This window comes from Aspergillus ibericus, assembly GCF_003184845.1.
Source record: "Aspergillus ibericus CBS 121593 unplaced genomic scaffold BO80scaffold_39, whole genome shotgun sequence".
Classification (NCBI taxonomy): domain Eukaryota; kingdom Fungi; phylum Ascomycota; class Eurotiomycetes; order Eurotiales; family Aspergillaceae; genus Aspergillus; species Aspergillus ibericus.
In genome coordinates, this window is record NW_020292137.1 from 152,270 (window position 1) to 168,896 (window position 16,627).

At 23.6% G+C, this 16,627-nt stretch overlaps 3 protein-coding genes across 3 annotated transcripts; 2 read left to right on the forward strand and 1 right to left on the reverse strand.

Annotated features, from left to right (window-relative positions):
* Nucleotides 1-282: 282 nt before the first annotated feature.
* Nucleotides 283-2,395, reverse strand: BO80DRAFT_457730 (NCA2 family protein; the record flags this gene model as incomplete). The annotated part of the gene is made up of 4 exons (XM_025722242.1): nucleotides 283-523; nucleotides 583-708; nucleotides 757-2,325; nucleotides 2,379-2,395. 4 exons carry the CDS (start codon nucleotides 2,393-2,395, stop codon nucleotides 283-285), a joined length of 1,953 nt encoding a protein of 650 aa, XP_025572372.1.
* Nucleotides 2,396-3,341: 946 nt separating this feature from the next.
* On the forward strand, nucleotides 3,342-6,096 carry BO80DRAFT_495874 (sterol desaturase family protein; the record flags this gene model as incomplete). The annotated part of the gene is made up of 5 exons (XM_025723976.1): nucleotides 3,342-3,501; nucleotides 3,556-3,799; nucleotides 3,852-3,937; nucleotides 3,994-4,554; nucleotides 6,051-6,096. Coding segments are annotated over exons 1-5 (939 nt in total). The 5' UTR covers nucleotides 3,342-3,499.
* Nucleotides 6,097-8,139: 2,043 nt separating this feature from the next.
* Nucleotides 8,140-8,313, forward strand: BO80DRAFT_317781 (uncharacterized protein; the record flags this gene model as incomplete). Its single annotated transcript, XM_025715088.1, has 1 exon — nucleotides 8,140-8,313. A coding segment is annotated over one exon (174 nt), but the record flags the coding sequence as incomplete, so codon positions are not given.
* Between the last annotated feature and the right edge of the window lie 8,314 nt (nucleotides 8,314-16,627).

Genomic DNA, 16,627 nt, shown 5'->3' on the forward strand with positions numbered 1-16,627 from the left:
CATTGGATAATGAAGCCATGCGGGTCTCTTCCAGCTGTAAATGAAATGAACGGAAGGTAGCCGTGTTTTCTTGACGGTCTTCATGAGCCGGACATGGAATTTCAACACCCTAAATCGCTACTATTGAGACACTTAGATATATCTTTAGAGGTAGAAGGAATGATACAGGTGAAGCATATATTCTGTGGTCCTGATAAGCCGCAGGATAACCTTGAGATACCTAATGGCTCCCAAGTAAACGTGTCAGAAGTTCAAAACGACCCCCCGGTTGTTGTGCGCACGTCATAACCATCTTGAATAAACCCAACCCATCCGTTCAACAACCCTGAGTTGCCGGTCAACTCTATCCCTGTCGATCAAATCACTAATATCTTCCTGAAAGGAACGAAGATCAGTGCCTCTCAAAATGGTCCGCGCCTTTGAAAGTAAGGCTTCAGCATTGCATATCAGGAGACCATAATCTCTGAAGGCGAGAATACCACCAGTAGGAGGGGCTGACAGTGTCAAAGTCCGATGGACAGTCCTAGGGCAAAATATCAGGCTCAGATCAAATCATTTCTTTGGAATCGATCCACAACTTACCGGAGGGCATGCCTCAGTTCGTTCTGCTGCTTACCCATTCTCAGGCCTTTCCTGTTGCCAAACAAGCTGTAAAGCCAACGAAGAGATGCATATGACACCAATATACCAGGAGTCAGTCCAATGAACCTGCAACAAGTTAACGGCTATTTCGTTATCCTTGGTCGTACTTCATACCCGAAAACTAGCTCCTGGCTTCTCAATAAAGCGTCAATCCCGCCAATAGCAATCTCGACATCTACTTTTGTCTTCTGTATCTGTATCAAGAGCGCCCGCACCAAATCACCTCGAACGGTCCCGACAAAGGGACTACGCAGGTCTTTCTCATATGCTTTCAGAACGGGTGTCAGATCACCTTCCCTAACTTTTGCTGTGATGGTGTTAGTATTATATACTTCATTATCATTGCTGCTTGGTTCACAACGGTCAAGGACGAAATCCACGACCATCCTTTCCAAGCTCGCTCGGTCTGCTTCCAAGCTGTTCCTACTCATTAAAGCAATTTCACTCGCTTCATCATGTCTTATAGTCCCAATAAGTCTCCGAAGTGGGTCTACAACCCAATTATTCCAAAATTCGATGGTAGTTGAACCAAGGTCTGCGACCCATCTCAACAGCTCATGGCGTCTGTTTCTCAACAGCTCCAGTAATGTACTTGTCGAGAGAAGTGCAAAAGAAATTGGCAACCAATAACGTACTAAGTAATGAGGACGTCCAGAGTTGCTGATTGTTGTTATTGATGTTTTAGCATGGCCCGGAAGAAGCTCTCCGAGTATATAGGTGAGTTGCTGAATGACGAATTTTGGCCCTTCCGAGGATGAGTCACTACAGTAACGCAGCCGCATTGATGTGACTTCTTGGTCGATCGCCATGGTGCTCTCTTCTTGGTGGCGAGTAACTCTGCCGTTTGCCGCATCTTCCAGGAGCGCCTTCATCAAAGCCACACTCTCAAGGACATTAATTTGCCACTCTTCACTGAATGAGCCATAGCCACTGGCGCTGGAGAAACCATCGTCAACTTCACGTGAAAAACACTTGCGTATAAGAAGGCCTATAAAGCTGGCTTTCATATCCATCATTAAACTCAGTGATTTCCGCTTCTGCCGTACTTCTGACTTTGCTGTTGTAAGGGGTGAGAGAAGACTTCGCCAAGGATATATCCTTGGGGAAAGGATACACTGGCGTGCGATTCCATATAATTGTATCCATCCATATGAAACAGAACCCGCGGGTTTATTCCTGGGACTAGTATTTTTCCAAGTTGAGAAGGCCACCCCGAGCCGGTTCCACAGTACCACGGGAGATGTTTGTAGCATGTATAATCCCAGGCACCAATGAGACTCTGAGACGCTATCCCAGTAGATCACCTCCTCGTTGAGGGCCAGCACATCCTCTGAAAGGGTGTTCAGTATGATCCCAAGAGTCTGAGCTGCAGCTTTAGCAGCTACCAGCCAAGAACTGTCTATCGCGTATGTTAGAAACTTATTTATGTCTGGAGATGTATGATCAACGGCGAGCAGATCCTCAGGGAATGCAGCAATTAGATTCAAGACTTGCTCTGAGCGCAGCATTGGTTGAGATTTGGATGTTATAGAAAGTGAGTCTAATATCCTCTCCAATGTTGCCACATTTTTAACAGGGTTAACTGTTTGAAGTGCATGTTCGTGGCGGTCTAACGAAGAAAGACATGAATTATCCTTAATTCGCTGCTGTATTTTATCAAGTCGGGCATCCAGATGGTAAACCCTGCTACGACACTATGAGACAAATGCGGAAGAAGAATGCTTTTGTGGACTTACTTGTTGACAGCATACATCGTGAACCGTTTGAACCAAGTGGCAGAGCAGGGCTAGCATTGATATACATGAAAGGTAGACGCCAGGCTTGAAGACCAGTGGTTGAAATAAATGGCGTCATGCACACTAAACAAATCATACAAACATTAATTCGGCTTCCGTACGATCTTTTTTATGTACCCTGTACTCTGTACATTACCGTACTTTGTAAAAATACTATGTTCTATGTACACTTCGTCCTACTTGCTGCCTGCTTGAGCTCTAGTATACCATATGAAGGTGGCTAGTTCTGTGGTGTAATGATGATGCGAAAAAGCTGTAACGAAGGTAGATCACTCACTCCAGATTGGAGCAAATGGCAGATAATCAGAATACTGCGTGGCATGTAAACACCTACAAAGTAACAAGGTATTTCGACCTAGCATTTGAAGATACTGATATATGGATTGAACATGTTCTCAGTGCGCATATGAGATCAATGACCTACGATATTGACTGCGTTTAATGAAATACATTGTGTTCGGCCAATTGATAAGTTGGAATGCATTCATTGTACGGAGTAAGAAATAATCTGACTATTACTAGAAAGAGGACGATGAGGAGGAGGGGGGGTGGGTAACAGTAGATAAACACCTAGATAGATATCTACCCTTGGTAAAAGTTGAATTACTTCAGGCTAGCTGGGAATCGGAAGAATTGATAATCAGATCAACATCAATGGACAAGATTAACCAAGGAGGGCGGATGGTTTTAGTACAACCAAGTGGAGCTAGTATCGGTCCCAGTCGGCTAGCCAGTGGTGCCAGAAAGGTCAAGGCCAGGGGGGAAAGGTCTCGCCACCTCGGGAGTCCTGATCGCGCGGTTCTTCCACTGGTGTTCCTGAAATACCGGCCGAGTACCACCACCAACTCTCCCCAGCCAACATTTCGTTGCCTGTCTCTTTGACACTTAAATAATTCCATTGGGAATTGCCTCATTGGCCATATGCCAATTGCATTGCGACTAGCCAAATATCTTACAGCTTCCTTGCTTGTGCATTTCCACAGCCCTGATAGCCAGGCTTTACTTGAAGGATACCTGAGATAATAAAGGAAGACCCAAGGGCCGGTTTACATCCCAGGATAATGTGAGTTATCTACTATCTGTCACTATTTTATAAACGGGGTCTAAGAGAGGATAGGAATTCCACCTTGCTTTCGGGGCCAGAGACGTACTGGGGCCAATTCGAAGAAATTTCCAAGTATAATACCCACTTAAATGTGGTCGAAAGACTATGGACAGCATGGTATGCGTGGATGCAAAATGATGTTCTTGCAACTGGAATCATGTCCTTTGTAATGCATGAAATTGTTTACTTCGGGCGTTCCCTTCCCTGGATCTTTATAGACAGTCTGGGTTTATTCAAGAACTACAAGATTCAGAGCGTGAGTATTATACCCGCCAGGTCTAACTTCTGCGATTCTAACTGGCCCGCAGAACAAGGTACCATCCCTACGAGAGCAATGGGATTGCGCAAAATTCGTTCTTCTCAGTCACTTCACTGTGGAACTGCCTCAAATCTGGTGAGGAGCACGCAATAGAGCCAGCGCCCTTACCATTCGCTTACTGATAATCTTAGGCTATTCCACCCAATGGCTCAGTTCTTTGGCCTTTCAACCTCGGTCCCCTTTCCTTCTTTGTGGACCATGGCCTATCAGATCGCCATATTTTTCGTCTTGGAGGACACGTGGCATTATTTTTCCCACCGTGCTCTTCACTGGGGGCCTCTGTATAAAGCCATTCACAAGATTCACCACCAATACTCTGCACCTTTCGGTATGGCGGCTGAATATGCTTCCCCTATTGAAGTGATGATCCTCGGATTCGGTACTGTTGGCTGTCCCATTCTATGGTGTGCAGTGACCGGGGATCTACATATTTTCACGATGTACATTTGGATTGTCTTGCGACTTTTCCAGGCTATTGATGCCCACAGTGGTTATGAGTTCCCCTGGAGTCTGCATCATTTCCTCCCATTCTGGGCTGGAGCAGACCACCATGATCTTCACCACGAGAAGTTTGTAGGAAATTATTCCAGCAGCTTCAGGTGGTGGGATTACGTTTTGGACACCGAATATTCTCCAGAGGCCATCAAGCGGAGAAGGGAGAACAAAGCTATGAGGGAAACTAAGAAAGCTCAGTGATGTTTTGAACTTGACAATTTCTTCCAAAGTGGGTTGCGTGGCTTAATCCCGAATGAACTCACTGGTGTGTCTTGATGTGGTTCCCACCTTGCTTACCAATGATTATCTGAAACATCACCTTACGATTTATACTTGATAATATAGAGATATAGCTTTTAATGGAGATTCATTCTTGTGGGCTGGCTGACTTCTTCATGTTTTGGCTTTTGAGCTGTGGACTAAACGGCTGTTGTAGCCTGTGTGTGACTAAATACACCATATGCATTGTTCACACAGTCAAATTACAACCATAGCCCCAACTTTGATATATAGTCTATAGAATTCTAAATTTTGTATGTAATTCTGTTGCTGCGTTAGAGCCCTGTTATATGTAGCTTATGTGGTCATCCCTATTATAAGGCTCTAATCTATAGTAAACCAAGAATAGGTGTGAGGCTCTAACCTCACATGTCCCACACGTACTGTGGTATGTGTCAAAAAGATTGTAACGTAATCCACAAGCGAGCGGGCCACCTCTCACTGAATCTAACTATAGTCAAATATAAGGCTATTTAAAACCACCAAAACATACATTTCTATAATAAATCTAATTACGACTACGATTTGAACACTGCAATTATCTATACTTAATAATATAATATTTATTATAATATAGGGGTGATTGTACGCGGCACTACAATATATTTAATATATTTAGTTTTTATAGTATAAGTCTAATCTATATAGCCTCTTTGATCTGATTCCTGCTCTGTATAAATATATGGTTTTCTTGAATTAAAAAGTCTTTTATAGAAGTAATCTGTGTTAAAAAATCTATTTTTCTTTGAAACTTTCTTTTAATAAATAGTTTATAGATCCTAGTTTTCTTTTATAAAAATAATAATTTTATTAAAAGTTATTTTAAATTCTTTCACAAGCTTATTTAATGCTGTTTTTATTAGGCTAGAAAAACTTTATATATAATATTATAATAATAAATAATTTTTTAATTATAAATACTTATTTATCCAATTACTTAATATTATATAATATTTTTAGTATAAAAGTGTCACGGTACCTGCCTGCCTGCCTACCTGAACCCGTGTGGTTGCCTGAATCATGCCTGAATCCTGTTCCTGAATACTCTTATATAGCGTGCGCAGTGTAAAGCCATTGGTTTTACATCCTAGTCCTTTTGCTGATAGTGCAGCGGGAAGTACCTGGAATGCGCACCCAGTATGCCCCGTGACAATAATAAAGGGAAACATAAGTAAAATAATAATTAATTTAATAATTATAAATTATATAAGTAGATTCTGAATTATTATAATAATAAATTTATTATAAATAATACCTGGAATCACAAAGAAAATCTTATTAGAAAAAAATAGTAAATAATTATAATATTTTATATATAATAATATTTAATATTTTATAAATTATTATTCTACTAAAAATAAAAAACTTAATTTATTAAAAATTATTAGTTTGTGATAGAATGGTCTGGATTGAGGCCTTATCTTATCAGCATTGGCCCGACTGATGTCTTGGCCCTATAATAAGCCATACTAAAAAGATTATAGTCGTAAGGTCATCAACTTATATACTATAATAATTTATTAACTTTTATATAATAAAAAGATAGAGTCGTACTATCTGATCCTTTAAAGATTAGTTTATCTTATAAATATAGACTATCTTTATTATTACAAGTAGAATTTTATATATTTAATAGCTAGTTTTTTATTTAGTTAATAAATCTTTTACTTTAACAAGTAGATTCTATCATATTCTAGTTTTTTTTGACTATCTAAGGAAGATACTACCCAAAAATTATAAAAAAATAAAAATAGTTAGTAATCAAACTAATTTAAAATTATTATTAAATATTATTTTTACTGTTAAAGAGATTCAATAGTTAGAAGATTATATTTATTAATTAAAATAAATTAATAATTTATAATAAAGAATAGTTTATTTTCAGGAAGATTATTTTTCTAATAAAATCCTATTTAAATATTATTAATTTTTCTTTAATAAAGAAAAAGAAGAAATTAAATTTAAAAATAATCTTTATTATATATTAAACTTTAATCTTTAAAAATATCAGAAATAAATTATTAATTTAAAATATATATTTTAAAGAACTTTTGAAAAATATTTTATTAAAAAATATAAAATTTTTATTATTATTAGCTACATAAATCCAGTATATAAATAAAAATAATATTATTTTATTAATAATAAAAATCTAGAAAAGAAATAATTATTTAAGAAATTATTATTTTAATTTAAAGACTAAATACTTATTTCAATTTAAAATATTATTATTCTCTAATTAAATACTATAGTTTAATTTAAATAAGCTTACTAGTAGTATAACTAAGAACTAAAAAAGTTTTATATCTATTTAAATATTTTAAAGTAATATTTTCTTTATTAAATAAAAAATTTTTTTATTATACTTCATTAAGTTATTATTAGATTTAAATTATTATATTTAAGAATATATCCCGTATATATCTAAGAAACAAGAAAAAATAGTATCTATTACTATCTACTATTATAAATTATAAAATAATAGAGAAAAATATAAATAAAATAATAATAAATTTAATAGTTATTAACTATACAAATAAGTTTCAAATTATTATAATAATAATCTAGTTAAGAATAATATTCTAAATTATAAAAAAAATCCTATTAAAAAAATAATAAATAATTATAATATTTTATATATAATAGTATTTAATATTTTATAAATTATTATTTTATTAAAAATAAAAAAAATTTAATCTATTAAAATTTACTAGTTCTTATTAGGGCCAGAGGAAAAAGTAAAGAAATTAAAATAAATTTTATAATTTTAATTTTATTATCTATAGTAGAAACTACTTATTTTTATATTCTTATTTATATTTAAAATAGTCTTGAAATCTTTATAGACCTAAATAACTATATTAAAATAAATATTATTAATTATTAATTTATTAAAATTTATAAATTTTAATATACTTCAGTCACTGCACCTAAAATTAAAGTAATTAATTAATTTAATATTTTTATTTATAATATATAAAATGTATTTATTATTATTATTAATTTACGAAAAAGTACTTAAACTTTTAAATAATATTATATAAAGATTGATAAAAATCTTTAACTAAATAATAATTTTATTTTATTATTAATAATTATATTTTAAAATTTATATATTAATTTATCAGTACAGAATCATCTATACTAATTTAATATATTATGAATTTCTTTTTTTTACTACTAAATTTATTAAAGTAACTTAAAATTTAGTAAAAATATTTTTTATTATTTAATTTTTTAAAGATATTTAGCTATTTTAAAAAATCCCTTATAAATTATTATTAAATTTAAAGATAATATTAATTAAACTTTAGTAATTCTAGGATTCTTTTTTATAGAATTTTTTTAATAATTATCTTTTTATAGTCCTATAAATTATATTATTAGTTTTAAATCTAATAAAATACTTTTATATAGTCTTATATACCCCCTTTTAAAAGTTGAATTTAAAGTCTTATAGAAATATATTGAAAAATCTAAAATTAGATTAAATATAATTTTTTAAAAGTCCTACGGAGACTCCCATTCTTTTTATATTAAAAAAAAATAATAATTTATACTTCTATATAAACTATAGGAATTTTAATAAGATTTTTATTAAAAATTATTATTTTTTATTTTTTATTTTACAGATCCTTAATAGAGTTATAAATAATAAATATTTTTTAAAGATTAATATTAAGAATGCTTACTATTAAATTTATATTAAAGAAAAAAATAATTAAAAAATAATATTATATATTTATTATAGTTATTTTAAGTATATAGTTATATTTTTTAAATTAATTAATATTCTAGTAACTTTTCAAATATATATATATATTATATTTCATGGACTTCTTAATAATTTTTATATAATATATTTAAATAATATCTTTATTTTTTTACTAAATAAAAAATCTTATATAAAATATATTTACTAAGTACTAGAAAGATACAAAAACTAAACTTTATATAAAATTATTCAAAATACTTATTTTACTAATCCTAAATTAAATTCTTAGAATATATTATTAATATTAATAATATATCTATAAATCTTTATTAAATAAATAATATTATTTTATAATTATTATTTAAAAATTATCATAATGTCCAGGTCTTCTTAGAATTTTATAATTTTAATTAATAATTTAAAATTATTTTTATATTATATTACTTCTTACCTCTTTACTCTGTAAAATAGTTAATGGTTGAAAATCTAAAAAAATTTAATTAAATTTATATAAATAAATAATTTTTTATTATTTAATTATTATTTTTTAATAAATATTTTTATTAATATATTTTAGTCCTACGAAGCCCCGATGTTTAAAAATTAATATATTTAAAGAAAAAATAAATAAGATTTTATTTATAACTTAATAATAAAAATATATTCTATTTAATTATTTTTTAGTTATATAAGTTCTCTAGTATTAAACTAAATTATAATATTTTAGATTAAGAATTATTATTATTTATTTCTTTAAATAATAGTAATAATATTTTAAGGAAACTTTTTAAATAATTAAAATCTTATTTAATTATTTAAACTTATAATCTTCTATATATTAGACTAGAGTTAATAAAAGATAAGCCTAATAATTTATAAATCTAATTTTTTTTAATTTCATTATTAAATATAAAATAGAAAAATTAAATCTAGTAGACAGATCCTCTAGAATATTTATTAAATTTTAAATAAAATCTATTTCTTAAGAGAAACTCTTAATCTTAATTTAAGATTATTTTATAAGTATGTTATTTTTAATAATTAAAAATTTAATAAATATAAAATTTTAATTTAAATTTTAAGATACGTAAAGTTATCCTAGATTTAATATCTATATAATATTAAGTTTAAAAAACTCTAATAGTCGAGCTAATATAAAGATAGTTAATTAAATTATTTAAAAAAATTTATTTTAAAAAAGATTTATTTCCCAATCTATAATAATATATATATATATTATAAAAGTTTTGTACTTAGATATATATAATTCTAAGTTTTAAAAAATTATCTTATATTTATAAAATAAAGATCTAGAAACTTAATAATAATAAATTATTATTTAATAAAAATAATTAAATTAAAAATACTAGATTATCAAGATTACTAGTTATATTTTATTTTTTAAAATATTATATTAAATACTTATCTATTTATACCATAATAATTTATTAGCGGGATATTTTAAAAAGATTTAAATAAAAACTTTATTATATAGAAAGTTCTATTAGAGTAGATTATATAAAAATATAATTAAATATATTTAAATTTATTTAATATATCAAGATAATATAGCTTTAAAATATTAATTATATAGTAATCTTGAATCTTTACTAATTCTATCCCATTTTTTTATAGAATTAATAATAAATTTTATTATAAGATTACTTTTAATTATTTAATATAAATAAACTATTAACTCTATTTTTATTATTATTAATTAATTTTTGAAATACTTTTTTTTAATATTCTATTAATTATAATAATTCTAAATCTAATTAAATTATTTTATTAATAGGTTAAATTAGTTTTCAAACCCCTTAATAGGATTATATCTAATTAAATTTAATATTTATTAATAAATTAGTTAGATCTATCTTATAATAGTTATATAATTTTAAGATTTTTTACTATATTTTATCTATAAATTAATAGCTAAATAGAAAGAGTAAACTAAATCTTAAAGTATTACTTAAAGTATTATTTTATTAAATTTTATATAAATTAGACTATAATATTGCTAATTATCTAATTTATTTAAAATAATATAAATAATATAATTACTAAATAATTATTTAATAAAATTTTATATAACTATTTACCAGATTTCTATATTAAATTTAAGATTAATTTTTAATAATAAGAAGTCCTAGCTATATAAGATAAAATTAAAAAATTTAAATAAGTAAGAGAATAACTCTAAAAAATTTAATAAATAATTATAAAAAAATAAAAAGAATACTATAATAAATATAAAAAACTATTCTATTTTAAAAAAAGAAATTTGATTAAATTATTAACCTAAAATCTATAGTTTAAGGGATTGAAAAAACTAACTCTAAAATTTATAAGATTTTTTTAGATTTTAAAATAAATTAAATTATAAGTATACCGCCTCTACTAATCTAAGAAATATAGATAAATTTATAATATATTTTATATCTTATTACTAAAATTATAGAATATTAATATAAATTATAAAAAAATATTACTAATACCAGAGCTAGACAATAAGAAAAAAATAAGAAATTAAAAAAATCAAGAACTACTAATGATATAATAGCTAAGATTATTATTTAATTAAATAAAAAAAGTCTAATAAATATAATTAATAAATATTTAAAAAAAATATAAATAATATATTCTAAGCTATTTATAACTACTAGGAAAAATAGAAAGGGCTAAAATAAATAATAAAATATTATTAAAATAATAAAATCTTAAAAATATTACATATTTAACTTATTAATATAAACATTAGATCTATAAAATCATTTTATTATTTTCTTATTAATATTATAATTATTTATAAGGAATCTAGTTTAAATTATATAAAAAATATAAAACTTATTATAAATAGTAAACTATATATTAATAATCTATACTTAAATATTTAAAATTATAATTATAAGTTTTTTTAAAAAAAATAGACATCTAAACACTTATTAAATTATAAAAATATAAATAAAAAAATTATCATAAAAAATCTAAATTTTTAAAATTATTATTATATTTTTCTTTTTATCCAAATTATTGTCTGAATTGTTTTTAAAGATTATTAGAATATTAAAGAAATACTTATAAACTATATTTATTATATTATAGAAAAAAATAATAATTATTATTATTTAAATTATATAGTCTGCATCCCCCAGTAATAGATAAAGAAGTATCTATTTATTATAATAATAAAACTTTAAGTGGGATATATTAATATTAGAATATAAAATTTAATAAATTATAATATTATACTAGATAGCTAGATACTATTAATAACTATAAATATTAATCTGGTATTTTATTAATAAATTATCTAAAAAGATTATTATTTATTAATTTATATTTTTCTTAAAATCTTTCAGGTAAAGATCTATAATATAAATAATTTTCGTATTTTTATAAGGTTTTTATAAAATTAAAGTTACTAGTATATAAATAAATATATAACTTATTACTTCAATCCTTAATATCAAATAATTTATTAATTTATTAAAAATCCTTTATAAGATCATACGCGTTTTCTAGTATTCTAGTAAATATCTAATTATATTAATAACTAAATAATATATTAATAAGTAGAATATTTATAGGATCGTACTTTTTATTATTCTAAAAGTAATACTAATAAAAGATTAATATTTTTCTATTAAAAATATATTAAATAATAGATGGAACACTAGTAACAATATTATATTTTTTAAAATTTAAATAAAAATAATATATATAAAAAAATATATTAGCTTGATAGCTATATTATAAATAATTTAATAAATATATAAAATATTATAATTACTTTCTTAGTTAAATAATAATAAAAAAGCTTAGGAACATAATGTAATTAATAATAATAAAAAAACTATAATATTAAATAAAAAAAATAACTACAAAAAATAAAAAGTATAGAAGAGAAGAAAAAAAACAATAATATTAATATTAATATTATAATAAACTATTATTAGATTTTAAAACTATTTTAAATATAAATAGAGATATAAAAACAATAAATAATATCTACTTTAAATAGAAAAATTAAAATTATAATATTTATTCTAATTTTTTTTACTTTTTTTCTCTAACTTCGATGAGAATTAATAGGTTTTAATAGATTAAATCTTCTTATTTTTAGTAGGACGATAGTTAATAAGATATTAAGTATTATTATATATAAAATATTATAATCAATGATTATTCTTTTTAATAAATTTTTTTATAAATCAGGGTATCATCCTTAATAAGTCTATTATCATAATAACTTTGAATTTAAAAAATTATTAAATTAATTATTATTTCATTTATATTTTTCTTTATTATTCTATAATTTATAATAATAAATAATAATATATATTATTTTATTTTATTTCTTGGGTAGGTGCGGAATGTATTTTTAAATATAATAATTTAAATTCAATAATAATTTAATAAAATATAATAAAATTTTCTTCCTTAATAGGAAAAATAATATTTTAAAATATTAAAATAAATATAATTTTTTTTAGATTTTAGTTATATTACTGGTAAGCTTATTCAAGTTAAACTATAATATTTAATTAAAAAATAACAATATTTTAGATTAAAATAAAAATTTAGTCTTTAAACTAGATTTATAATTTCTTGAATAATTATCTCTCTTCTAAAGTTTTATTATTAATAAAATGATACTCTTTTTATCTACATGCTAGATCTATGTAATTAATAATAATAAAGATTTTATATTTTTTAATAAAATATTTTTTTAAAGTTCCCTAGAACATATATTTTAAATTAATAATTTATTTCTAATATTTTTAAAGATTAAAGTTTAATATAAAATATAAAACTATATTTCAATTCAAGAAAAGATTAATAATACTTAAATAAAATTTTACTAGAAGAATAATCTTTTTAGAAATAGATTATTTTTTATTATAAATTATTAGCTAGGTCCAAACAATGAATATAATCTTTTATTTATTGAAAATTTTTAATAGTAGAGATAATATTTAATAATAGTTCTAAATTAATTTAATTACTAACTATTTTTATTTTTTAAAATTTTTAAGAAATAGTATCTTCCTTAAGTAAGAACTAACAAGAGAAAAATCAGAATATAATAGAATTTATTTATTAGAGTAGACGGCCTATTAACTAGATAAGAAGCTAATTACTATATATAAGATTCTACTAATAATAATAAGAATAACCTATATTTATAGGATAGATTAATCCTTGAGAGATCAGTGGTTTAATATTAAGAAATATTATTTTATAAAAAATAAGATTTATAACTATTATTGATAATCTTATAACTTTTATAATTACCCTAATATATCATCCCAAGGATCTTGATCCTGATAGCTAGGCTATTTTCAAGCTATCCTATCATAATTTAATATAAACTTATAAATTTTTATTTTTTTTATAAATACGATTAGTTTCAGAGTATAAAAATAAATATAATATAGTCTTATTCTCTATAAATACTCTAGTAAAATCTTTAAATTATTGTAATGATTTTTTTCTTTTAATTTTTATAAATCTTTTATATTATTATTATCTAAATCTATTTTATTTAATATTTTTTTATGAAACGTCATTCTATAAATATATAATATATTTGAACTATTTTAATCCGATAAAACCTAAGATAATAATGATTAAATTTTTAGAGAATATATTAATAGTATTCTTAATATAATTTTTTAATATTAAATATTATAATTATGATATTCTAATATTTTTCATGAGTACTTTCCATATTTTTAATTAAATCTTTTCCGTTTTTAAGAACCTCGTAAGTATATTTATAAACATTGAATTTTGTTAATTTTGTATAAATATTACTAGTACGAGATGTATCTTAATATTTTTATCAATTAATACTTTTATATTGTGAAACTTATCTAGAATCTTTTTTATAAATAATTTTTTTATATTCATAAGTTACAAGATATTATAAGATATAATTGTTAAATTTTTTTAAAATTTATGTATATAACTGGTTATTCTTTTATAATGAATCTTTTTATATATCAATAATAATTTACTTCAATATATTTTATCTCTTTTTATTTATAATATATTAAAATTATAATAACTATAATTTCACTAGCTAGTACTTATAAGAATACATTTAAGAATTTCTTTTATAGTAATATTATTATAATTTTTTCTATAAGTTATATTAGTAGAGATACTACATTTTATTTATAAAAATATAAATCTTTTTATAAACATTCTAGTTTATTATTTAGCTAGTTTAAATTTAGCTATATTCTTATTAGGAAAACTATTAAATCTTATATATTAATTAAGAAAAACTAGTTTTTCATAAAGCTTTTATTAATTATTATAAAAAAAGATTTAAGGAATGGATAAAACTATACTATTTTTAATTATTAGATTTTATTTTCTAATCTAATCTTTATTTTTTCAAATATTAAAGATATATGAAGTCTTACTTTTTATATAAGATTACTATTAAAATTTATAATTAAACTTCCTATTTTCTATTATTTAAATTCTTTAATTATATTTCTAATAATTTATAAAGTCTAGTATAATCTTATGTATAATAAATTATCGCGGTCTCTTTCTATAATAAGTTATTAAAAATATAATTTAAATATATTATAATATATAGCTATTATTTCTTCTTTCAATTATTTATTTTTATAATTAATTCTTACTACGTAATAAATAATTAGTAAATTATATAATTATAAATATTACATTATTTATTATTTTATTAAGATTTTATATAAATATTAATATATTTGTCACAGTAATACTCTGCGAATGATTTAAATTATTAAAAGTTTCTTTTATTCTTATAGTAAGTTATTCATAGAGTTTATTTAAGAAAATCTATATTTTTTAATATTTTTCATAATCTTCCTTAATAAGCCTTCATGAGGGATATTAATAGAGTTTTCTAATTTTTTATAAATATAGCTTCTAGTATTTTATATAAATATAGTTTAATAGATTATCTTACAGGTTCATGTGATAAGATTATAAAAAATAATATAGAATAATAATATAGAAAATAAATTTATATAAAAATATATAAAATATAAGATTATATTTTTTATAATATTATCATTAATTTCGTAGCTAATGCTCCTCGTAGATACTTATTATCTATAAAACGCTTATAGATTATGTAATTATAATATCTTATTAATTAAGATCTAGAAAGGTTTATTTTAAATAAAAATATTTCTTATGATAAGTTTATCATGAGTCTTATAAGAATGTAATCTCTTATAATGTATTAAAAAATTATTCAATTTTTAAAATCTCACTTATAGTTAGTTCTAAGTTATATTTTATTTACTTATCTATATATAATTTGAGTAATAACTAGTCTAGTATCTAATCAAAGTATTAATTATTATTAATATTTACTATCTATCTATTATTAGAATTTATTATTTTATTAGTCCAATTTATTTATATTATAATATACTATTCAAAATATAATAATTATATATTAAATTTAATTAACTATTAAGATTGTTTACTAATTAATTAATCTTTTAACTATAGGAAAAATTACTAATAAGAAAAATTGGATATTAATTAAATATATTAAAATCTTATAAATTAACATACCTATAATTGATATTTTTATTTTAATTCCAGAATTTATTACTAAAGAATCTATAGAGTATAATTGTATTAATTAATCTTAAATATTAAATTTTTATTTCTTTTAAATATTTATTTGATTTTAATTTTCTGAATACCATTACTTAGATTTAAATTATTTTATTCTTAAGTTTAAAATAATAATACATGTTAATTATAACTATACGATAAAATAATCTAGCTATCAGGTTTGGAATCCTAGGGATAATATATTAAGATAATTATAAACATTATAAGATTATCAATAATAGCTATAAATCTCTTTATTATCTATAAAATTCTATTTCTTTAGTATTAGATTATTAATCTTTTCAAGATTAGTTTATCTCATAAATATAAGCTATCTTTATTATTATTAAATAAATCTTGAGTATTCAGTAGCTAATTCTTTACTTAATTAATAGGCTTTTCTTTTAATAAGTAGATTTTATTATATTATAATTTTTAGTTATTTAAGGAAAACACTACTTGAAAACAGTAAAAAATAAAAATAAATAATGATTAAATTAATTTACATTTATTATTAAATATGATTCTTACTATTAATGAGATCAAATAGTTAGGAAATTATATTTATTAATTAAATAAAATTATAACTATAATTATACTATTACTCCAGAAAAAAAGAGAATCTTTTTATTTAATCCTTT